The 26,771-nt window shown below is 39.3% G+C and overlaps 1 protein-coding gene across 2 annotated transcripts in view; it reads right to left on the bottom strand.

Moving 5' to 3' along the window:
• Positions 1–26,771, bottom strand: part of GPC6 (glypican 6) — a 1,094,872-nt gene that overhangs the window by 790,294 nt on the left and 277,807 nt on the right. For both annotated transcript variants that reach the window (XM_044249953.1, XM_044249954.1), the window contains exon 2: positions 17,738–17,896. In XM_044249953.1, the coding sequence (XP_044105888.1) occupies positions 17,738–17,896 (159 nt within the window). The remainder of the gene's footprint in view (positions 1–17,737; positions 17,897–26,771) is intronic.

Raw genomic sequence — 26,771 nt, 5'->3', positions numbered from 1 at the left:
TGAATTGGCCTTTTCCTGGAATTAATTCATATGACAAAACATGCTTAAAAAAGAAACAGTACAGCATCCAAATGTCAAAGTCATTCACTTCTAGGAAGGTAAAAAGTGTTCTTCAGAAGAGGAAAAAACATGTTTCATTGAACTTAGAAGTGTTTTATCATTGACTCTGACATGAACAGGGTTACTTTTAAATCGAGAGTAGGATGTAGGAAAACAAAAGATTCACAAGCTGCCTCTAACATCTTGTTAAGAACTAAATTTGAATATTAATGCTCTTCTTGAGCAGAGCTGCACTGGGTTGTTCTTAAAAACAGTTTTGAATAGGTAATCCACATATATATGGTCAAACATTAAAAAGGCACTAAAAGGATATACATTGAAAAGTCTTCTTCCCAACCCTGATCCCAGAGGCTAGTTTCATTCCCCCAAATAAAACACTATTACCACCACATATGACCAAATTGCTCTGTCTGTCTCTGTGTGAGTGTGTCTCTCTTTCTCAGGGTCCCCATGCTATAAATACAGCATGTTTGCTTTTAAAGCAAAATCAGAGTTCACAGAAAGTTTACAGGACTATTTACTAGGAATAAGGGGAAAAAAAAAGAAGTATTAGCAAAATCAAGGGTATTTTTTTTTACATTTTATAGAATCTTTAGAACATTTAACTATTTTATCTTTATTTTAAATAGTGACATTATCGTGAACCGTGACATTTTCTTCATGAGCTAAAGTATAAAATATGTAACATAATTTGCATTAAAACATGTGGTATGCTATTGAATAGAGCTCTGGTAACGCCAAGCAGTCCACACTATTGGGGTTTTAATGCTTTCCTAAGAAGAGACAAAGCATGCCTTTCCTGCCAGCAGAATCTATTTATGGCTCCCCATCTTCCAGCTGTAAGACAGGGGTGCTTTTTGACACGAGCAATGAAGGACTCAGACTTTCTAGACTCTAACATCGTACTTGTTACTATTTGGGTTGGAATCTTTGGCACTGGTTCTCCCTTTCTTGTTCTTGTGTCTGAGATCCTGTCTTCAGAATGATTGGCATATGCCAAACTTCCCATGTGAGCTCTGACACTTTTAAACGGGGATCCTACCTCTGCACTCTGTCAGTTGTGGCTCTGGTGGCTTCACAGATCACGTGGCCCTGAATCCCCAGGGCGGGCACTGCCCTGTTTGTAGAGATGCGTGTTAGCTTTGCTAAAACGCAAAGTTCTAACTTGGTCTTTCGTGGTTGGGCACGTCAAGCATAAGGTCCATTGGATACCATACCCAAAGTTGTCCAAGTGAGCACGTCAAAGTGTAGAGTTTTTCACAAAATGTTTACCAGAACTTTCCATTCTTTTTTTTTTTTTTTTTAAGATTTTATTTCACAGACAGAGATCACAAGTAGGCAGAGAGGCAGGCAGAAAGAGAGGGGGAAGCAGGCTCCCCACCGAGAAGAGAGCCCAATTCGGGGCTCGATCCCAGGACCCTGAGATCATGACCTGAGCCGAAGGCAGAAGCTTTAACCCATTGAGCCACCCAGGCGCCCCCAGAGCTTTCTGACAGAAAATTTCTGTCAGAAGCAGAGCTTGAATACTTCATTTCAAGGTAAATCGATCTGCTCTCCTTGTGGGAGAAAGTACAGCTTGGTACAGGGTGTAGGCTGGATTCAAGCCTACACTGTTGCTGTCTTTGACTAGCAACGTGAACTCAGCAAATTACTTATGTCTTCAAGCAAGAACGTCCTCAACTATAAAACAGCAGGAATAACAATATCCCCTACCTCACAGGATGGTTGTGAAGGCTAAAAATGGGACAGCACGTACCAAATGCTTACGAAAGTGCTTACAATAGTCCGAGAATACTACCCAATAAACAGGAGGTAGAATTATTTGAATGTCTAGGAATTTTCATCTTTTTGGAGCGAGAAAATTAATTCCATGTTCAGAAGCGAGGCAAGAAAACGCAGAACCTTTTCCTTTATCAGAAAAACCCTCATAAAAGGGACATGGCCAGCATGCTAAAAATAGTAAAATCTACCTATGTGCCGGGCATTCTATAGGAGGTGTTCTATGCACTTTATTTCATGTGCACACGCTGCAAGGCAGGATGTATTATTCTGAGCACTGGGGATGAGAAACTGAAGTCTGTCCCGTCGCCAAACCCTGTGCGGGTGGAGAGCGGCAGAGCCTGGATCTGGATGTGCGACAGTTTGAGGACAGCCGGATGCCCAGCCCCGGGGACCCCGAACCCCATGCTGCCACTGCTCCCTGCTCTGCCTCACCAGCCCGGGGAAGGGCAATCCAGGTGCCCTTCCCTCATTTTATTGTGCATCACAGGCGAAAGGCTCTATCACCAACCACGGTGGAGGTAGGAAAATAAACTTGGATTCAGCAAATTAACTTTCAGCATAGCTTTCAATGACTGGGTCTCAGACTATTAAATTTGGAATTTCAGAAACACGCTCCAGCAAAGAACAACAGCTGCTGCTGAGTCCCAATCCACAGAGCAACAGCAGTCACAGCATCTGGACCAACAGCTACCAAAGCGACATCGGTAAACAAGGTGCAAGACCCCAGACCGTGGGACCCTTTGGAATCTTCTCCCCCAGCCTGCCCTGAGTGGCTCAAAGGCACCTACCCAAGGAAGGCAAATGGCATCTTTTTTTTTTTTTTTTAATGTGTCTTCACGCAGGAGGCTGTGACCTTTGCTCTCTGCTGGTAGAATGGATGCTAACCCTGCCAGCTGGAAGTAAATGGAGATTTTTAATTGAAACCCATACAAGTGTCTACAACAGGGGGGTAGGGAAGAGCAAACCAGAGAGTCTCTCTTGAAGTTATCTAATGAGCACCCAGCATGGCTGAGCTTTCTACAAATGATCCTCCATTAGCCTGCGCTTGTTTTGCAAACAAATACTCCAAACGAAAACCTTTCAGCTCTTGTGCACTTGGCACGGCTTTTCCATACCGGCGCTATTAGCTAATGGCAACTATAAAGCGGAATACAGGATCCTGCCTGGTTTTCTTTTCCTGGGGAAAACAGAAAACAATATTGGAAACGTAAGAACTGTAGTTAAAATAAACAAACAAACAAAAGAACAAAAACAGCAACCCTGTAATGATGTGGTCTGTGATATGACCTAATGTGTGATTATTAAAATATTGTGGTTTGGGTTCCTTTAAAAATATTTTTCAAAGACACATCTTTCTTTTTTTTTTTTTTTCTCAATGCTTTTTAAAAAAACAACTTTATTGCCTCAGACCCTCTTCTTCCCATGGAAGAAATTAATTATAGTCTTTCACCTCGGTCTCTTATCACCTTGTTAAAATAAAGGTTTTTTCATTTAATCCGAAATGCTAGCTATCTGGCAATATGGTTTATTACATGCACTAATGTTTGTTTAGATGACAAGCGATTTTTATGTAGAAAAAAAATGCCATTAGTCATCATGAGAGGCCTTCAGTTAATTAGCCTCTCTAAAGGTTACGGAGGCTTCATTTCTTTCATTATATTACTTATTTTAAAGAGACATTGCATGTAAGGTTAAGATATTTGACAGCAATGACATGCTTCTCGATTGATGTTCAAATACAGAAGAAAGAGGTTCTAAAATGAAGATGATGCAGAGCAGAGAGCAAAGCCACATTTATGGTTTCAACATTAGCAAGAAGATAAACAGCTGACCTTTCTGCTTTGTCACTAAGGTAGCTTTTATGAGGCCACCACAAAATCACCATGCCATGCTGGGTAATGAGGAACGTTTTCCCAAGGAAGGAAGATCCAGTGTTGATTTTTTTTCTTTTTTTTAACTGTATTGCTCAATTTCACCTAAATCTGATAGCCCTCAAAATGTTGTTTTTTTTGTTTGTTTGTTTTGTTTTTGTTTGTGTGTTTTCGTTTGTTTGTTTTAGGTGAGGAACGGATTCATGGAACAAAGACCTCCTTAATGAAGACCCCTCCTCGGAAGATTGCCCTACTCTCCCACATTGTCTGGGCGGACTGGGTAGTGAGGGAACATTACTTATTGGCAAAAAACCCTCTTAGGCGTGCGGGTGATGCCCAGGTGAAGTTTATTCTAAAGACTCTTAAAGTCTTGGCGTCTTCATACTCCACACAAATGAACTTGGTTCCTATTAAACACAGTTGGTGAACCTGAGTATGAAGAAATATCATGAGTCACCCAGGGATGCATCTTTCATTCACCACGGGCAACAAGCTAAGAGAAGGCGTTGCTACTGTGGAGGGCTCCCTGCCCAGTAACTGGAACACTGGAGATGCTAGCTGCCTTAAGAATTATACATTTTAGGGATGCCTGGGTGGCTCAGGTCATGACCTCAGGGTCCTGGGATCGAGTCCCGCATCGGGCTCTCTGCTTAGCAGGGAGCTTGCTTCTCCCGCTACCTGCCTCTCTCTGCCTACTTGTGATTTCTCTGTGTCAAATAAATAAAAAAATCTTAAAAAAAAAAAAAAGAATTACACATTTAAAATGAGAGTGTAAGACTGCTAAGAAGCAACCACAAAAAAAATCAATAGCCACTTAATAAACACTGCATAAATGTACAGTAAGTAAATATGCATATCTTTACATAATGTAGACTTCTTAACAGAGCTCTAGAGGCGGAATTTCTCAATGACATGAAGACTTGGAGTCCATGAAAATGTTTGTATTCACCCATCCCCAAAGATCTACACACTACGTTGTGTGCTAAATTGCTACTGAGAACATTCAGATCATTGCATGAAGTGGGCAATGATCAACATTTATGTGTCCACCTCGGTTGTGGATGGAAATATTTACAGCAGGGTCCTTGTCCTATATATTTGTGTGTCGTTTTACTGGGGGAATCTTTATGCAAGATATTTGAAAGGAATTAAACATTTTATCAGATATAATGTAATGTGAAATTTAATAATTTCAAATACAAATCTGATTTTGAAACTATGAACAAAGATTATCATGAAAAAATTTCAGCAAAACTGCTAACTTCATATGAGGAGGCGTGGGTATGGCAGGGCCTCGTGGAAGGTATCAAACTCATGTTCATTTTCTTTTTTTTTTTTTTTTTAAGATTTTATTTACTTTTTACTTGACAGACAGAGATCACAATCAGGCAGAGAGAGGGGGCAAGGGAAGCAGGCTCCCTGCTGAGCAGAGAGCCCGATGCGGGACTCGATTCCAGGACCCTGGTACCATGACCTGAGCCGAAGGCAGAGGCTTTAACCCACTGAGCCACCCAGGTGCTCCTAATGTTCATTTTCATAATCAGATGAACCATCTAACAATTACTGTGATGATAAGAGTAAGACATATTCACTGTAGTGAGTAACCTGAAAAGCACAATAGATGAGTTGGTGCCTAAAATACTATTCCTCACAAATCACCATGGAAATAACATTTAGCAGCCCTTAAGGTAAAGAATTCTTACACACAGACCATACATGAATAATACTCAGTCACAGATGCCTGGAAGTTTACCATTTAAAAATATTATTATACAGATACACACGTTAAAGAAAATAAGGAATCGACTGACTGCATTTTGTCCTCTAATCCACACATCTGCTGTCAGTCATCAATAAAACAGAACCAACCCCACAGAGCAATCTTTGTTAGTTGGTGTTCAACAGGAATTCTAACTTTTGTCTATGTAACTTCAAAATCAAGAGTAAATTCTATTATTTAAATGAAAGACGTAAGAGCACCCACTGATTTTCAGAGAACAGACTGAGTTTTCCACACTGTTAACATACTCAAGGACCAACTACTGGTTCTACTCCTCTTTTATTCATATACATCCTTCGTTCCACAACTGTGGATTCCCCACAGCTATGCCTTTTAGCCACGTGTCCACGTCCTTCCCGAGTCATGTCCAATTCCTTCGTAACCTGAAGACATTTTCATTCTGTCTTTTCACAAAGTCACTCCTGGTCCTCTCATCATAAAATCATTTCATTCCTCTCTAATATTTTATCTATATTTTCGCTCATGGCACCAATCAGTATTACAGTTCTTTTTTTTTTTTTTTTCTAAAGATTTTATTTATTTATTTGACAGAGATCACAAGTAGGCAGAGAGGCAGGCAGCGGCGGGGGTGGGGGGGAGCGGGCTCCCTGCTGAGCAGAGAGCCCAACCCTGGGGCTCAATCCCAGGACCTTGGGATCATGACCTGAGCCAAAAGCAGAGGCTTTAACCCACTGAGCCACCCAGGTGCCACAGTATTACAGTTCTTTATGCTCTCATCTGAGTGACTCTGTGGGCTGTCACCTTCTTAGGGACAAGCACGGAAGCACTTGCAGATAAGAAGAGTGGGGCACAGCCGTCCTAAATGAAATCCTCACTTTTTGTCGGACACGTGTTGGGCTCCTTATGTACATTTTTAAAACTACGATTATTACACTCATTTCTAAAAGAGAGAACACGAAGCCCCAAGAGTTCGAGAACCTTCTCAGGTCACTTTGTTAATAAACTATAAATTCTGCATTTGAAACCTAGTTTCTGACTCCAAGCCCTGAGCTGTTGACCTGGCTTTTCTGTTTGTTTGTTTTGAATAGAACTTGGCATGATATATAAGCAAAGTAGACCTTTCCCCAAATATGGGGAATGTGTGAGTGAATGAGACAATACATTCACTGCATCAGGCACCTAGAATCTAGAATCTACATGGGAAAAAAAAAAGAGATGTTTTGCTTTAGAAACAGCCAAGAGAAAAACAAACTTAAACATTTTTTTAAAAAGTGTCTGAATTTGGGGGGAATGTATTTAGCAATTTAAAAACAGACAATGCTAATATTAATTAAAATTGGCTCCACAACTCTTCTAACTGTAGAATATAATCGAGTTTTACGCACTAGAGACTAGTGAAACCTTCAAACTAAGGACAGGTTGTGCCTGAGGGCTAGTCCCTGGTTTGTAGGGAGTCTTAGAAAGTTCCAGGCCTGACAATAGCCTCAGAAGCCATTTCTCTTCCTGAAATGTTTGGGCACAACGGAGAGAGAGAGAGAGAGCATGTCTGGCTGATCTAATGATAACTGGGCCATGGGTAGAACTGTGAACTATTGTTCAAGAAGGGCGTTAAAAGTGTTCATTTGTTTTTCCTTCATTCTCGATTTTCCATAAATCCCTTCATGAGAGGATTCATTTTAAGTATTCCCTTGACCTATTCTTTAATATAAACCATGGTTTATTGGATCACATAAATCTTTAGCTCTATGTTGTCCTAATTTGAAAGGGCTTCTACGTGTCCTCTAAATCAAGACCATCAACTCAGTCACAGGAAAATTAGTCCAAAGTTGTATTGACAAAATGTTATGAAGTATGGGGGCAGGGGGGATACTATCCCCAGATAATAGAAAATCCCCTTCCTCTTACAGAGATGTGGTTTCTACTTTTCATTTGGTATTTATGAACTATGAAACATAGAAATTAAAAATTCCAATTTATTTTTCATAAGTTATTTGAATAAGTTTTCATGAGAAGCCATATACTAGTTATTATTACATTTTTACTTCAGTATCCTGACATACCAGGTTCGGTTTCCTCCTTCCCCCCACCCTCACAGACATAAATTTAAAGAAACTTTAAATCCTTTAAAACTTTAAAGTTAAGTTATTCAAGTTTTCTACAAAAAGCATACATTAATTTAGATCCAGAAAATGCTACTAAAAAAGGCTATTTAAAAAGCTATGTGACTTCAAAAACATCATCCAAGCAAAAAATAAAAAATAAAAATAACAAAAGACATGAAGAAATTAAAATGCATTTTCTAGATTGTGAAAAATAAATATTTTAGATCCTACAAACTAGAAAATAAAAGAGAAAACAGATTTGTGAAAAATTCAAACAAAGTCTAATATTGATCTGCAAAAGATCAAATGAATTCTGAATCTTGAGCAATAATTCACTGTCAAAATCATAGTGAAAAAAGAGGCTTGCTTAATGTATAAAACACATAGTTTGATGAGTAATTGGTAATTTAATCCTGTCTAACACAGTGGGGACTTTTTATTGGCAGATTTTAAACTGACCCCAATATTTAATGTGATAGAGCAAAGACCTCTGTCATCTTTCGGCGCCCTATATTATATCCTGATAATTGACCTCTCAAGTCCACTGAAACCAGGACACTGAAAGACTGTTGCAGAAACGTGGGGGGCCTTAAGCTAAATAATTCTGAGTCCCATCCTGACCAAAGCATCAAAACTTCCAGTGTGCAAACCCAGGAACCTATTCAGGGTGACTCAGGTGCATCTAGACCTCTCCATGTTCATGCATGTGCAAACACACACACACACACACACACACTCGTCAAAAAGCAGAATGAGTGTATTCTTCTCTGTCCACGTGGGTATGGTGTGTGTGTGTGAAGAGAAGAACACACTCACCCTGCTTTTGGAGATAAGGATTTCCATCTGTGCTCCTATATAAAGACCATCTTTGCTCTAGGCATCTGAAATTAGGTCCATTTAATCCACTGAAATAAATGCTTCTGAAATCAAATATGACTTTCACGGTTATGGACCCTAAGAGTTAACAGAGAACTAGAATGCAAAGCTTCCCATTTTCTTCTGTCGTATTTATTACTGAAACCAAAGTAATTCACGTGACCAGTGTGTGCCCTTGGGTCTGCAGGGGCCAGTGCCGTAGTTCGACAGCACCGCAACACTGTAAAATATGTTCCGTAGTAAGTCAAGCAAAGGAAGATAAAATAGAAATAGGAGACCTAATCCCCAAACTTAGAGAGCTCAGACTTCAACAGGGAACAGGCAATTGATCATACTTCTTTTAAAAAAAAAAAAAAAAAAAACAAAAAAAAACACTAAATAAGTAAAAATGACCAGGTTGTCAATTACATTAGCACTGAGAAGGAGACAGAAGGGTTGGGGAAACCAAAGGCTGTAATGACTGCAGCGTGGTTCCTCAAAGAGGAAAAAATACTCAAAGAAATCTTCAGAAATTAAAAAAAAATATGTGGAGAATGACAATTTCTTCAAACACGGCAAGGCCTTGGAGGCCAGATCCCCTGTTATCTTACTTCAAAGTTTGCTTTTCATTTTCAAGTTGTTTGGATTCAATTAAACCACTAGGTGAGGAGGAAACAGCATGAAGATCATGTGCTACTATATATAGTCACCCCCAAAATAACATTTGTCCATTTAATGAATATAACAAACCTTCTGAAAGAATAATAAATGGAAAATTCTGAAACCACATTGAGTGATTTCTTAAAATTTCTCGAGCGCTGTGAACTCTGCAGGCTTAGTTGGTTCCTGACTCTACCTCCACATTTGGCTCAGTGTTCTCTTCCTACCCAGTGGAATACTTGGAACGCTGTGGAATTAATTGCTTAGGCAAAGCTGTCTTTCCCTTTTAATTTGCTAAAATGCCAAGCTCACGTAGGTGTTGTCATTCAACTAAAAATCACTGGGTAACTACTGAACAGTATAGAAATGTTATTTATAATGTACTTAAAATTTTACATTTTACATTTTCTTCTGAATCTTGCCAAATTTTGTGCAGGAACAGCCTGCTTGTCATGGTGCCGCTGTATCTTCTAAACAAGAGTTCAACGTTTTGAATCACACGTAATAGGTTTGTTAACAAGCCCACTCGTGTGGGTAAACTATAAATGCCATTTCTAGCCAATGAACAATAAAATGCTGGGTAGAAGCAGGAGATAAGTAGTCTCGGTCTGAGTTAAAATCCCCGTAAGTTCTGTCCATCTTTGTGATTTGAAAATGGTACATTCTGTGCAATTTACTATTATGAAATACACAAGGCATGAGAGAGACAGTATCTGTTGACATTGTTGTGTATCCAGAATGGATTCACAAACTAAACATCTTCCATCCTGTATATGCTCAAATCAGTTATCTCCTGTTAAAAAACCTTTTTGTTATAGAAATGTGGAAACCATACATAAATGGGTATATTATAATAAACCCTCATGGACTCATCGACTGACTTCAAGCATTCTCACTTTTCCTGCTCCATGTGCCTACCTCAGGGACTCCCATCAGGACAGGGTATGTCATTTCAGATTTTCACCTGAATCATTTTCTTCTAAATCTTAGAACTCTCAAAGCACATAAATGCCTCTTATACATTTACCCTGTTATTTGTCTGAAAAAGGCAAACCATGTTGTCTCAGCAGAGGAGGAACGCACACGTTTATTCCAATTCCCTATGATGAAGGAAAGTCAAGAATCTTGATACAAAATCCCAGTTAGAGTGAGTGACTCATACTGCTTCCCACCGTACATCACCCTTAACTAGAGATAATGAATTTTCCATTGTCATTACGCACACTATGCAGTCCAACACTGAGCTGAGTGCTCTCAGGTTTGAAGACAGAAATGTTTCCACCGAGCTCTAATTTACACCACCATTAAATATTTTTCTTGATTTTCATTAAAATAAGAAAATCAGTTTCCTCTATTCAGTGGCAGATCAATTTAAGTGAAATAAAATTTCTCCTATAATTTACCCATACTTACTCAAAGGATTAGTGAGCCCCTGTCAGAGAGCAGATACTTGTCTGCTCATTAACATTCATGACCAAGAACCCTTCTGGTAGGGCTGGTTTCAGCATCTGATAGAGCAATACTTAAAAGAAATTGGCTTGTCTGTGAAACAGCTGCTCGGCAAAGCCACCATGCAAGGGAATTGGTGATAATAAGATGATAATATTACAACTACACTGGGACCATAATGTGTTTTAAGTTACTTTGAGGTATGTGGTAGGGATCTAAGAATTAGAAAAACGATTGGTAGTCCATCACAGAGGACACGAGGCTGTGTATCAGTAGTGTGCTTCATTAGCTTTGAGTGATCTGTCCAAAAAGCAGAATACAAAAAAGAAAAAAAAAAATGAAGGGAATTCCAGAAGGAAGGAAGGAAGGGAAGGAAAGGAGGGAAGGAGGAGGAAGGAAGGAAGGGAGAAAAGTGGGGTGTTGGGGAGAAAGGGAAGGGAAGGAGGGAGAAAGAAAAGGAAGACAAATTTCACTTGTACAAAGATTTGAGTTCTTCTTGCATTGCATTTAAAGGACCCCTAGCATGGCCATCTATTCCAACACTGTGCAGAAGCAAGGCATTTATGATTTGTAAATCTGTTCACTAGTTCTGCCGCAGATGAAATCCCTGGTTAGCTGATTCTTATTTTTGGAAAGGCTTTGGGAAAATTGGCAGATTACTTTCCAGTGATAGTATGACAGTTTCCAATTTCTAAAACCCAATTCGCACACTGTGATTACCAGAGGTGTGTCCTTCGGATAAAATACATGCCATAGAGGTGGTGGCCTAGCAAAATTAAAGGAGGTGCTCAGCTAATTACTTTGTAAGATAATTAATGTGATAACCCTTATGAATTATAGTTAGCGTGTTATTCTGTACAGTGAACAAGGGTACTAGTAGCTTAAGAAACATATATCACACCTGTTTATTGTCGAATAACGTCATGGAAGTGGTACGTGAGTATGTGTGTGGTTTTGTGTGCATTTGTTGCTGAGCTGGGTCATGGAAGTTAGTGGTATAAGAGGTATATCAATGTGCTTTGTTTAGAAAATACTTATCCCTCTTGAATTCCTAGAGAATCCACCAAAACAAAAAGGAACAAACCACCCAATGTGGAACACAGAATATTGTTTTAAGAATAGCAGGAGTCAGTTGAGAACTATGGTGGTTAGGATATAGAAGTATTTGCTCCTTCCCCAACCTTCACTTCCATGAAGTCATCTCCTCCCTTCTCCACTGATATTGGGAATAACCAGGAGATGTGCTTTGGCCAACAGAACCTAAGAAGAGAGCGTGCCCATCCTAGGTTAGGAGGTTAGGGGCATCGTGCCTCCACTTACGAACTTTAGTGTCTAAATTCCACGATGAGGAGAAGATGACCAAGATGGACAGCTGCCTCCAAAAGAAGAGTGAAATCTAGAATGGACCAGACCGAATCATAGTTTAGAGCCAACCTGAATAGGGCATAGACAAGAAGAGTCAAAACTCCTGACAATCCAAAGATGCGCTACGGAAAAATAAGTGCTTCTTGTTCATGCCCTGAAATTTTGTTGTTGTTTCTTACAAAACAATAGAAGACTGATACAGGACTGGTACATTTCTATAGAATATCTACATAACAGATCCACACTAAATGTCAGTAAATGAACAGTGTGGCAAAACATCAATAGTAAATATGTTTAATACATATCCCAAGGACTCTGAGGACATACACACAGAATCTGTCTCCTCCTGCCCCCTTTTTAACTAATACAATCAAGTCATTCTTTAAGGGCCCTGGACGTCCCCTCTTCCAAAAGTCTTTTCTGATGCCTCTAAGTACAACACTCTATTCCCTCCTTTCTGTCTCCAATAGATTTCTACCATATGATAGAGCCAATCCTGACTTCTTTACTGTTGGTTTTAGAGGCACATCTCCCCAACAAGGTAAGGTAAACTTCATGACAGACTGCGGACATCTTTTTGTCATTATTAGCTGTCTTTTACCTACTACACCCCTGGTTAAGTTCTTCTATATAGAACGTTCTGAATAAATGTTTCTAAACTGAAATCAAACACACACACACACACACACACATAGACACCCCACCCATGTGATAGGAAATACAGAAGATTCTACTACCATATGGAAAACTACTTAGTGGTTCATCCTTTTCGAGTAAGTGTTTTCTCTAGGAAAATTAGACCATATTTTACAGATATCACTATATTATTGTCATCTCCACAGTATATAGACGAGAAATGATATTTAAAAAGAAAACATAAGCAGATTTGCAGCATAAAAATATTATGTCGCTGTGTGTATGTTATTCCCACATTCAGTAAAATGAGAATTCTGAGTGTTACTACAGAATAAGTTCTTCAGAAAGATGGAAATTACTGCTCAATTTTTTTTTTTTTGCTTTTAAAAATGTACTTGCTGCCAAAAATCTCTGGACAAATGTATATCATTAAATTGCATAAATAAAAACCAGGAAGGAAAGTAAAATAATAAGACAATAAGACCAAGAAGAACAAACTAAACAAATAAAAAACCATATCGAGCTTCAAATGTGATAAATTTCAGCTCAAATAAATCTGAAGAAAAAAAAATAAGCAAAATAAAATACCCTTCAATTAAATTTTCCAGTCCCTGAAAAATCCATATTCCATATAGATTCCTAGAGAATAGGGTGCTGGTACCCATATTAAGACAGAAGCTACAAGATAAGATAAGAGATAAGAATAAATAACATGGCTTAATTGATTCAATAACATTTTTGCACAAAACGTTCATTCCCCTTTAACCAAGGGTCAACACTCAAATGAATACTATTCCTGCCTTTTCCAAAAACATAGGTACATTCTTTACCCACCAATATCATCATTGCCTTGTTAAAGGAATATCAATAATTCTGAGCCAGCACCCACTTGAAACAAATAAAAGCTTAGTTAGAATTTCAAGCAAATGTCAAGTTCCTATCACATTACTATTTATAAGTCTGACGTAAGTCAAGAGTATTGGGCTACAGTCTTGGTTTCATTCTTCTTGGTGGAAACTTGGCAAGTGATTTACTCTCTCTAGGCCCCAGGTTCCTTGGGAGCAGTCTATATTTAGGTGGGTAATTTTCTTTGTTAAGCTTTAAAAAAAAAAGTCCCATTCCACTTGTCTCTGAAAGACAGCATCACATCCTCCCCACAAGCACTGGGACTGGACAGACATAAGAGACATATGAGTAGATGCTGCCCTTGGTGAAATCTTAGCACGTTTGGGGGCTGGAAAGCATGGGATAGTTCAAAGGGTCCTGGGGCTGACGATTCAGGAAGGCTCAGCCTAGGACTCGATGATGCTGAGTCTCCCACTGTGTAGCTCTGAGACTCTGCCCTGTGGTTCACTTTGGTCCATAGCTGAACATCTGCAAGGGGTGAGGAACATGGCCAGGTGCTACCCTAGTATTACTATTACTAATATCAGAGTGTTTGGTTGTTGTGTATTTTCCTAGAATCCTAACACATGAGCCACTTAGAAGCAGGAGTGAGGTTGAGTTTTACACACAAATTTGACCGGGTCAGAGGGTCACTACACACAACAATATTGGGGAAACGAGTGGGTGCGCAGAGATGTCACTCCCTTTTTTTATATTTGTATATGAGTTACTTACTTGTTTTGCACACGTCTGGCTGTCTGGGTGTTTGGCAGGGGTGAGACATGTGAGAAGTAAAGGTGTAATGCTGTGATCATTCGGCCAGGTGTTTCTGGATGGTCCTTGTGATGTCACCCTGGGGGTGTGACAAAAGTCTGGGCTTGGCTATGGAGCAAACTGAGTACAACCCGTACAGTTCTGAGGGAATCTTTGTAGGTAAGGCCCGCCAGCAGGGGGATGGGCTTATAGGGCTAGATTATGTGAGCCAGAGGCAGAAATTTGACCAGAGAAAGGAGGGGGAAAGAAGAAAACAAAAAACAAAAAAACAAAACAAAAAAAACCCAACTAGCCAAAACCTTGTGAGATACTTAGCAAAGTATCAGTGCCAAGAATAGAAACTATTACTTTACATACCTTCATCATAACATTTCAATCGTATGTTTAAAAAGAAAAAGCTACTCAGGTATAAGAAAATTCTTTGCCAAAGAATATGAATGTCTGCAATTGAGATTAGACATATATTTTTTCAATTTATGGCCTCTCAACTACAAATTTTAGGGCTAATGGGAGAATGAAGCCAAACTTGTCCATTTAGGAAGCTGGAGAAGAACTCATACGAACTTGGGTTTAGTTTCTGAGCACCCAGTGAATAGTTATAATTTTATACAGAGTTTCTTCTAAATATTACCAAAGATATTAATAAAAACTGGAAAGATTATAGCAATACACAGAATGTTATCTTAACATTTTTGGAGTTTCACCTCTGCCACAAAATGAAAAGCTAAATGGAATCAAAACATTTCTAGTACAATAAGATAAGTGACAACTGTAGATTAATGGCTAAGAGTGACTGAACGTAGCCTTCTGGGTATGGTTTGGACGGAATCACTTGTATCAGATGCAATTAAAATTGTTCTTGTACTTAATGAAAATAGGAAAGGGAGTGGTCACCTTCTCATGGAAAACAGTCATATGTATAATATAGCCAACAAAAACATGCAAAATCCAGATGATAAGTCAAGATCCCTGAGAGAGTGGGACCAGAGTCAGAAATGCAGAATGGACACTTTGGATCGAGAGACCCCAGCAAGAATGCAAAATGACTCATGGACTGGAAGCTCCTAAAAATAAACTCCAAGTCTTTCACAATACCACTGATTGTATCTGGGAAAATCAGACTCAGAGGGTAACATTCCACAACTGATCCTAGATAGTTGTGGGCTCATGCCAACTGATACTCATCAATGAGGAAGTCTGTTGGGTTTTTTGTTGTTGTTGTTGTTGTTTTCTTTTTTTCTTTTTTCTTTTTTCCTTTTTCTTTTCTTTTCTTTTCTTTTTTTTTTTTCTTACGCTAAGGGAAAAAATGGACAGTTGCCCTGTGAATGCACTCCTGTTCCTAAAAGGTAACTCAGCAGGATTGCCTTCACGGGATAAGACGGTAAGTCATACAACTGTGTGGCTGACCTTCCAGAAACTGTCTAAACAGACAGAAGAACTTATAATGGGAACTTTGAGTTTATTTACATAGTTTCTTATTTATTTATTTGTTTGTTTGTTTATTAAAAGACTGAACCCTTCAAAAGGCGAGCTCACCAGGATCACATGTTGAGTTTTACAAATAAGTCTGGCTGAAAGTTTCCTTGGGTAAAAACAAACAAACAGACAAATAAACAAAACCAAAAAGAAACAAAACACTAAAACTCAACTTCTCTCCCATCCCGGCCTAATGCAGTGAGATGCAGTATGAGGAAAAGAATGCATCACCCCCCCATGTCAGATCTAATCTTAACAAAATCAATGTCCTGTCAAATCAATTGACATAATGCCCCAAAGTACATTTAAACAATTTAAAACACATCTGGAGAGAGAGACAGAGAGTCACAGAAAGATGGAGAGTGGTTTCTTTAGTAAGTCCAACTAGATGAGATCAAGAATTCTAAATTCAAAGATATTAAAAGCCATTGAGATAAGAACACAAGTATCTGGCTCCATCCTTTTAAATGGCTTTACACATTTAAAAAAATCAATCAACTCTTCATAAAACCACCTTACATGAAATATTTTTATTGAAGGAAATATACACGTGTGTCATGAATGCTGCCTAGAATTATTTCACTGCAACTTTGGAGTACGACTTAATAAAGGCACGAGAATCATTTTCCAAAGACAGGTAAAAGTCAACAGCTTCAGATCACGCTCCCTGCTTTCTGTAACAAACCATAAGGTGTCTCAATTTGCCTCCATCTGAAGTGATACATTACATTTCCTCCAACACAGAGCCCCTACAGGGACTCCTAGACGTCACCGGATTTGTAATCTGTCAATCAAGGGGAGCAACTAAGTACTCCCTAGTTTCATTCATGGGAACAACATTCATAGCTTCACCTCTAAGTAAGGAATTATTTTCATGCACATCCATAGATAAAGTTGAACACAGAGTAAGGGGCAGAGGACGAAGGTGCAGATGTTGGGACACTGGGCAGAAAAGATAAAGTCCCTCTGACTTCCACGGAAAACGTCACAGCACCTTAAGCACTAAAAACACTAGCAGGTAGACCTGTCTCTCAGAACTCAGAGGGCTGATGTGAAAGAAATTGGTGTTACTATACTAGTTTAAAGCAGCAACGAAGCAGAACATTTTGCCTGCTGCAGAGAATAGAAAAAGGAAAATCCAAACTTTGGCCAGCCTTTTCTAACGGGCTCTACCATGCATTGACTGGAAAGGATGAGGGAAAAGATGGCGGGTCTCCTGGCCCAGGACAACTTAGTGTGACCCTATGGTACAAGGAAAGGTCACCAAAATTGGCAAGCCTGCTTTACAATGAATGACAGGAATTGCATCCCTTTCTTAAAGCTCTAAAGACTACACAACCACCTGAGAATATCAACTTTATCACTATCATTATTAAATCAGTTTATAAAAATCAGATTGCTTTTGAAAAAGTTTTTTTCTGAAGTTCGGATGAGACTATTCAATGCTGAAACCCCAGTAATGATTACTTTCACTCTTTGTGCTCTCTCCTACAGAATGTTTATTTAACAAATAGAATATAGAAAGGAACTTGATGGCTTATAATCAGGAAATCAATAGAGGATTTAAACCTTAGTCAGAACGTACTGTCACTGCAATGTAAAATGTGGCTAGATTCTTAGAGGAGCAAACTCTGAAATAAAGGAGTCCATGTCAGCAGCACTGAAAACAAGTCTGTCTTCTTGAAAGTGTTGTTATATTTCAAATAATTTTAAATGACATTTAATTATTTTAAAGAAAATCCCCAGATGAAAAATTAAGACAAGCTATGATGTGACAAAACCTGAATTAGAATCACTCTAATCATGAAAAATTAAGCTAAATCTTTCAGAATAAATCTCACAGGCAAAGCACAAATTCAAAACAGTTCTTTGTTAACTCGGGTTGTTCTAAGATATTACTACAAAAGTTGTCAAGAACGCTGATGCTTTTTCTAAATATAGACCAAGTTATAGAAATGTTTAAGAAGGAAAGAAAAGATCCTGTATTTAAAAAAAAAAAAAAAAAAAAGGTTTTCCCAGAAGACCGAGAGTCTCAGGAAGGCACCCCCAGAACAGAGAGAAGGAGAAGTTGTCCCACTTACCGTCAAACTTCTTGTGCCTGGACACGAATGTGGTGCGTACAAAATGGCTCGTCTCCTCCACAAGGTTTTCAAACTCGAGTTTGCTTTGCTGGCTTAACTTGTCTTCCATTTCTGTGGTGCAGCATGTATACTCTTGAGGGCAGATTCTTAAGTGTTCCCCTGCCATGAGAAGGTACATGTCAAGCTGGGATGATAAGGACCTTGGGGAATTTGCTTCTCCAACATTCCCTTCCAATCCTGGGGCACCTGGTCCAACAACCTTTTGGACCAGCCCCGAGAACATATCTGGGCCTCAGTGGACTTAACATCCCAAGCACTCAGCATTCAACATCAACTTCGGTTGAACCTGATGTTGTGGTCTGAACCTTTGTGCCGCCCCCCCAAATTTGTACAGCCGAATCTTAACACTCAAGGTGATGGTATTAGGATCTGGGGTCTTTGGGAGGTGATGAAGTCATGAATGGAATTGGTGTTCTTATAAAACAGACCCCAGAGAGCTAGCTTGTCCCTTGGGCCCATGAGGACGCAGCAAGAAGATGGTGTCTGGGAACAAGGGAAAGGGCGCTCACCACACACGGAATCCACCTGTACCATGATCTTGGACTTCCCAGCCCTCCAGAAGTAGGAGAGATAAGTGAAGTGCCCTTTGTTTATAAGCCATCCAGCTTATGCTATTTCTGTTACAGAAGCCCAAACAGACTAAGACACCTGATATTTGGTTCCTGTCCCTGCCAAGTAAGAGGAAGTATACTGGGGACCCAGAAGACCATGACAATGTCCCTGCTTTTATTTGAGATGTGCCAAGTGGCACCAGGTGACAAGAGACGTAATACAGTTATAAGCGTGCTTATCTTTGGAGACCTCCAGTAACGCAAAAGACGCTCAGTCCCATCACCAGTTTGTTTGACAGCAAGGGTGAGACAAGATGGGGATAATTCCTTGTGTTCTGGCTCTGCCTGTCCGTCTGTCAGAACGCATCAGCTGTGCTCTCGGGGAAAGTGACTGTGTTTTCAATGGCAGGTCTAATGTGCCAAACATTCCCTCAGTTGGCAATTCTTGTCAGAGAGGAGATGTTCCCCTGCAAGGAGGAAGGCCCTGGTGTATTTAATTAATGCTTAAGTTCTATGGAAATGTAAAGTAAAAGGTAATGAAAGTCAAGTATTTAATTCAACATCTTTATCTCTGGATATATCAGATCACTTCTTTTGGCAATACTGCTTTCCTCTTTTCTTTTTTTTTTCCTTTTTTTTCTACTTGCAAGGAGGAAGCAAACCTCTGCTTCATGAAATTAAAATAGACTGTTAATGCATAAAATGTGAATTTCCAATTGAGGCAGTTCTGTTAGTGTTAAAATGTTTGGTGGAACCTGTGGAGGGAAGAAGAAAAATCTACCAAACATCATGGTAAGTGGAAACAAAAAATTGCCCCTGGGATCAAAGTCACTGTAGGACACTGAACTCCAAATGCACAAAGTACTTGATGTGATGATTAAAATTCATTTATAATGCTTAACGGTACTTATATAAAGTTATGTCCTGTGACCTGTATGAAGTAGAGGTTGTTTCATGTTTATGTCACTTGATGCTTTAGTGTTTACTTAAAACAACCTCCGAATTTAAGAAAAAAAAAAAATGACAACAAATGTGTACTAAAGTTAGATCTTCCATAACTCCTGGAAGGTGGGGAGACCATAAAATATCGTATGTATATTTTTTTTTAAAAAGAAAATGAAAATGCCTTGTACTTGAGAGCAATAACTATCAACTTCAAGATGGCAGTTCCCTCCCAGGAGAAATTAGGATTTGAGAGAGTGCTCAAATACTTGTATCTACAATCTTTTATTTCCTAAGTTGTTTGATGGATGCCTGATGTTTATCATACTATTAGCTTTGCTTTCTCTGTACACAGAAAATATTTTGTAATAAAAACTTGGAAACGTGTCATTAAAAGGTAGTAGGCCCGACAGCTGTGCTGGAGAAGAGAGCAGGGGGGAGGTATTAAGAAAGAAAAAAACAGGCTGCCCTTGACATTCAGAAGCCAGCCTGGCAACTCACAGCTAGGTCATGAGAGTCTATTATACCTAAACCATCTCACAGAAGGCCAACACCGGACAAAATTACTCCGAGGCCATGATAAATGAGACAAAGCAAAGCCACTTCAAAATTTTGTCTAAGCACACACAAAAACAAAGCCCTAGGTCATCCAAAAAGTACTGAACATCTCCTCCCTGAGGCAAAATGAGTGGACTTCCTTACCATTTACAGATGGATCTCCATACTACTCTCCCTCCTTGTTGATCAGATGTATTGAGAGACCTTTTGGTAGGTTGGCCTCTCCTTTCTGGAAGAATCCAATCGAGGCTGAAGCTCTGGTTCTCCGAACCCTCCCCAACCCACCCAACTAATCTCTAAGTCTTATAACCGACTCTTTCAAAGTCCCTCTCACTGAGAAACCCCTGGTTCTCCAGAAAACAGAAGCCCCTGTTTTTTTGCTTGAGGCTAAGAGTTATCTTATTCAATTACAGCTATGTTCCTAATAGGTTCTCACTGGAAGGTACCGACTATACCAAAATGGGGAGGGATAGACCAAGATGAATTTTGAGATTTTTCTTCAAGTTATTTTGATTCTCACATCCTGGTAAAAAGCAGAGTTCTGGAGGTTAAGACACTGGCAAAGAACAAAAGTGGCTTTATCAAAAGCAAATGACCTACAAATTTCTAATTTACTTTTTATGAAATATATATCTGATAAGGACAAAATTCTGTATCCAAACTGAATTGGTATTTAGCATTAATAATTCTGCATAATGTTCTTTTCTCCAACCCATTATAAAACAATTCCAAAAATCTCCTTCCTCTATTTCCCACCCTATTGTTTTGCAAATGGAATGATCCTTTCTCAAGATTTAGTACATTGGGGCAGCATTCCACTTCTGAATCATTACAAGTGAGTTTTCAGCAAAATGCATTGGACTTTTGGTGACAAGCTGATCAAAAGAGAATAAACATTTTATGACCTGAGGGAAATAGCTGTGTTTGGGATATTTGTGGAAGAAACGCCATGGATCTATCTACATTCATGAAATTAGATTGGATTGGAAGCACTGTAATCTCCAATCACTCCAAGAAAATCAGTACTTTATGTGGAGTGATAAATAAAAACAGAAGACACTTACTTCTTTACAGGACAACTTTATATTTAAAAAATATATATGTATTTATTTGAGAGAAAGAAAGAGAGAGAGAGTGTGTGTAGGAGCAGGGGGAGGAGGGGCAGAGAGGGAGGGAGATGCAGACTCCCGGCTGAGCAGGGAGCATGATGTTGGGCTTGGGCTCCATCCTGGGACCCAGGGATCACGGCCTGAGATGAAGGCAGACATTTAACCAACTGAGCCACTCAGGCACCCCCACAGGACAACTTTAAACCAAACTCATTGTGTCTGCCTGTGTGTGTGTGTGTGTGTGTGTGTGTGTAGGGTCCTGAGGCACGTGTAAGTGGCGGTATCAGATATTTATAGAACTGGAAGTGTCCTCAAGAAGTCAAGAGCTTCACGCAGGCCCAGGCAGAGAGATAACTAGAGATGTGGATAGACAGACATAGACAAACACGGAGAAAAAGAAGAGATGGAGGGATCACCAGAGTGTTTTAGAAACTTGCTGTACGAAGAGTAAATCTTCCATGCAAAGTACTTGTTAGAGTCTCTACAGAGAGACCAGGCTAATGTCCCTGAGCATACAGGATCCCAGGTTGTGAAACATGTGGTTGAATCTAGGCTGAGCCTCATCTTCTTTCTAACATATGAGAGATGAGAAGGTTGTGGAAGAATCTACCCATCGAAGTACATACAGTTCCTTTCTCCCCCAATCTGAGGTCACTGATACTGGTCAAAACAACCTGGTAACCTCAAACGGCCAGAAAGACTTAGGGCAACTGCATGATTTGTTCTGACTAGGTTTGCTCATTTATTTCATTTTTGGCCCTAGTACAAGGGTATGTAAACCATGGCCTCTGGGCCAAATCTGGCCTACCTTCTGTATCTGCAGTTCCAGCGAATAAAACGGTTGGAGAAAAAAAAAAAAAAAATCAAAAGAATGATATCTGTACTATATGGAAGTTTCATGAAATTCAAATTCAATTGCCCATAAATAAAGTTTTATCACAAGACAGCCCCACCTCTTCATTTATGCATTGCCTGTGGCTGTGTTAGTAGGCAAAGATTAGAGCAGGCAGGACAGAGACCACAGGGACCTTCAACTTGAATATTTACATTCCGAAATCCTATCTGGCAACTACTCTCCCATACAAAAAATTAGCTCAAGCCCTTCCTGTTCCAATTTGTCCAGTTGACAAGAATACGAAACTTTTCTCAGCTTAGTACATCATGCTTCCTAACATGAGTATTTGCTGTAATAATGGGATGCTTCCAAAGTGGTAACGTACGAAGGAGAAGAAAGTGTTGTCCTTTATGAGCTTCCCACACATTTTTCTCAAATTCCTTAAGGTTCTCTGGGTTATGTATTACATAATTTAATACAACATTTAGGTCAATGGGAGTGCCACTAGATACCTCCAATATCACTAATATTAAACATACGGAATAGTTCATTCCAGGAGATCAGGATGAGAGATCACAAATGCAGAAAGTGTGGGATGAAAACAACGATGACGGCACCTTCACTCATCAAACATGTACTGAAACCTATGTGCAACTCACGATGACAGGTTCACGTCCATCAAGATCAGGGGCAGGGTCATGCCATCAACTTAAACAGGTGCATGCTTTCTCGGGGTACCTGTGGTTCATGAGGGTGAATTCCCAGGTCCCTGTATTTTTGTAGAACTCTTCCCTAGCTGCACCATCAATTAGGGAAATTACAGAGGTGAGAGGAGGGAGTTCCACCAGGAAGTGAGAGATGGAGCGAAGGCTCAGGGACATACAGTCAGACTATAAATTGTCATCTGTTTCCTACTCAAGAAGAGAATGCTTATTCCTCCCTTTATATGCCTCTTTTAACTGTGTGTCACTCTTCACAACATCTTTCCCCAAATGCCTGCCCAGATGTTTGTTTTCACTCCAAGACACAGAGGTGACAGGAGAATTGCGATTCTGCCAGATCCCGCTCCCTCCAGGGACGGCCCTGGGTCTGAAAACCGCCAGGAAGAGACATGGTGAGCAGCACGAGCAGGAGACAAGAGGACCTCGTTAACCACAGAAGCCAGCCTCTGTGGGTCTGCCGCGGCAGACTCTCTGCCCTTGGAGGTGACACACGGGGACCTCAGAATGCACATTCAAAACAAATCACCAAGATGAAGTACCCCAAATGCATCACATTTCACAGACTATAGCCAGCCAAACACTTGGCTTTTATAGAGCTTTGGAGTGTGGAGGGAGATTACTAATCTTACATTTCCTAAAAGGTTGGTAGGAAATCAAAAACTAAAAAGGCCAAAGAAGATGGCGAGATCTCACACAACAGAGCCCTTTGATTTCTGAACCTCCAAATTCCACTCGACGACAGTGAGATATTTGTTTTAGACTTGGCCCTCTTCAGTACAGTCTACGCCAGAGTGGTCTCATCCTTGAACTCTTAAAACCCCACCGTCGATTAGCCGTGTCAGGTACCAAACTAAGTCTCCTCCTCTTTTGATATGTCACCTCAAATAACCATCCTATTTGTTCATCTGGTGCCCAGGAAGCTGACTGAGCAAATAATCTGAGGAAACAGGCTTGGGGGAGTGAAATACTCTAGAAGAAGTAAACTTTCAAAGAGACTTTCTGATAGCTGAAATAATTTAAATTGGAGTTAACAGTCCTGGACTGTTTTCAATCTCATAAAACTTCTCAGCAAGCTAATCAGGAGTGGCAGAGAATAAGAAAACCATAGTTTTTAAATATATGTTCTTATTCATTTCTCTAAGTTCACATTCCCCAGACCTCCAAAATAGCACTTCTTCAACATTTAGGGTGAAGCATTATTATAAATGATCCTTTCATATCTTGAAGGACTGCTTCTCTTCAGCAGAATGGTTCACTACTATAATCAGAATGTTCAAACTTTCACGCCAAGTTTTTAAAATTCAGTGTATGTTCAACATCAGCGGATCTTTCGTTCAAATAACCTACATTAGTGTCATCCTTTGATGTCAATTTCCCAATAAAGACTTTAAATACTAATTCTTTTAGTTACAGAATGTTCACTCAGTATTTTCCAAATTCCTTTGGAGGGAACCAATAAGTTAATTGTGTAAACCGGTTCCAACAATTGCAAACAGAGGATTTCAAACATGCCATGAAGATCTTTTCTTTCCTACTTCCTTAAGAATAAGACTCACCAAGTTTGTATTTCAGTATAAACTTTTCATAGAGGAAGTAGTCAAACAGAATCTCTTCAACATTCAAAATGTTAATTTTTTGGTCTCAACAGAGTTCTTCAAGAATTGAGATCAGTAAAGAAATACTGCTCCTACTATTTCTGTATTTCAGACTCAAACTAAAAGATACATAAGCACAGAAAACTTCAGTTATACTCTCTGAGAACAAGATAAGAAAAACACCAAGCCAAAGATAAGAATCCCCAATTCGACATCTTCCCTCCTATTGCAAGGTACACCTTCTGTCTGCCCCAGAGTTATAAGCACTCCCTGTACGTCAGGCAATGTGAACTATGTGTTTTTATTGTCTTTATTTCACAAACTAGGAAACAGAATTGTAGAAAGATTAAGTAGCTTAATCTTTAAGCTAGAAAAGATCGGTCTCCAAAGCTTATCATTTTAACCCCTCTAACTTGTGACAGGATTCACTGGACCACAGCAGCGAACTGAAAGACATCAGAGAATATCTTAAATTTCCAGATAAACTTGACATGTGTAGGAAACTGCACAAACTCAAGTATTTGACGTTTCAACATCATTATTTTTACTACATTCTTTCAATGACATTATGTCCTTATGAAGTTGGCTTTTTTGTTAATTTTCCTTAATTTCCTTAATGTTCATTTGGGTAGGATGTGAAAATCAGTATGGAACAGGAAATGAAAGTGGTAATATCTAATTTGAGTGTAGGCTTTGAGAAGCTGGGCGCTGCCCATTAGTAAATAGTTGTGACTATTTAAGAATTAAATTTTCAGAACGTTCCTATAACGTATATGCAATGTTTATAACTGGCTACTATCTCTTTATGAGATAAATTCTTAATTGTTCAGATTTAAGAAGAAATGGCTAGTACTTCTTCTGGCCTAGGGATAGGGTAGAAAAATATTTTTTGCAATAATTTTGTCTAGTAACATAGAGTAAACACTTATTGCCATGCTGCTATGAGGGTATTTTTTAGATGTGGTCAAGATGTATGACTTGAACTAAAAAAATAATACTCTCAGTAATGTGGGTGGCCCTCATCCAATCAGTTGAAAGCCCTTGTGAAAAAAAAAAAAAAAAACCTGATGTTTCTTTGAGAAAAAGAAATTCTGCCTGAAGACTACAGCATCAACTCTTGAGTTTCCAGCCCTAACCCACTGCATAAGTAAATTCCTTAAAAAGAAAAAAGATGTGTGTGTGTGTGTGTGTGTGTGTGTGTGTGTGTGTGTCTCTACTGATTCTGCTTCTCTGAAGAACCCTGACACAAAGGCCTCCATGAAGAGAGACTGTATGGGAACTTCTATACTAGCTCCCAGAGCATCTACAACAACACTCATCACAATTGCCATGCTTATCTCTTTTACCCAAAACTTAGCACCATTGTTTATTCTTTTTTTGCCACTTTGACTGCCTATCAATCCCAATAGCTGGGATATTATAGATGGAGTCAGTGTTGTGTTGGTAAATGGTTGTGTTGGTAAATGAGGAGGAGGCGTGATTTGTACTGTTTGCCAATTCTCATGGCATGAGTACACCTACCATGGCTGATTTCTAGCTACTGAAATGATGTTCCTAAATACTGAGCTCTGAAAGGCTATACAAATGCTCAATAAAGAAGGTCTAGAGGCAACATGCCTCAACATAATAAAGGACTGAAATGAAAAACCCACAGTTAATGCCATATTTATCATTCATACACACACACACACACACAAAAACACAGAGAGGAATATTACTCAGCCATCAAAAAGAATGAAATCTTGCCATCTGCAACAACACGTGTGAAGGAGTCAGACAGTATTACGCTAAGCAAAATAAGTCAGTCAGAAAGAGATAAATGCTGTATGATTTCACTCATCTGTGAAATCTAATTTGAGTGTAGGCTTTGAGAAGCTGGGTAAAACAAAAAACAAAAAACAAAACAAAAGAAATGAGCACAGGGGAAAAAAGGTGATAGAGAGATATACTAGCCAAGAAACAGACTCTTAACTGATGGTTACCAGACAGGAGGTGGGCAGGGGAGGGGGTATTGGGTGAAACACGTGATGAGAATTAAGAGTACACTTATCGGGGCACCTGGGTGGCTCAGTGGGTTAAGCCTGTGCCTTTGGCTCAGGTCATGATCTCAGGGTCCTGGGATCAAGCCCCACATCGGGTTCTCTGCTCAGCAGGGAGCCTGCTTCCCTTCCTCTCTCTCTGCCTGCCTCTCTGCCTACTTGTGACCTCTGTCAAATAAATAAATAAAAATCTTAAAAAAAAAAAAAGAGTACAATTATCATGATGAGCCCTGAGTAATGTATAAAATTGTTGAATCACTGTATTGTGCACCTGAAATGAATATAACACTCTATGTTAACTTTATTGAAATTGAAAACTTAATTTAAAAAAAAAAAAGAAAAGTCATGGAGGAGCACACCATCACATAACATTTCCTCCATATAACTAGAGAACACCCCAAGAGGACAATCATCATGAAATAATTAGAAAGTGATGAGTTTCCAGTATTTATTAGGTTGGTTTTCAATATGATTTATTTAACTGTAAATTATACAATTTAAATTTTAATAATGGCTGTGCTAAGGGACGCCTGGGTGTCCGTTGAGCATCTGACTCTTGATCTCAGCTCTGGTCTTGATCTCAGGGTCCTAAATTTGAGCCCCATGTTAAGCTCCACACTAGG

Source organism: Neovison vison, chromosome 5 (assembly GCF_020171115.1).
Source record: "Neovison vison isolate M4711 chromosome 5, ASM_NN_V1, whole genome shotgun sequence".
In the NCBI taxonomy this organism is placed as follows: domain Eukaryota; kingdom Metazoa; phylum Chordata; class Mammalia; order Carnivora; family Mustelidae; genus Neogale; species Neogale vison.
Note: the sequence above shows the minus strand (reverse complement) of the source record. Positions and strands in the feature narration are given on the sequence as shown.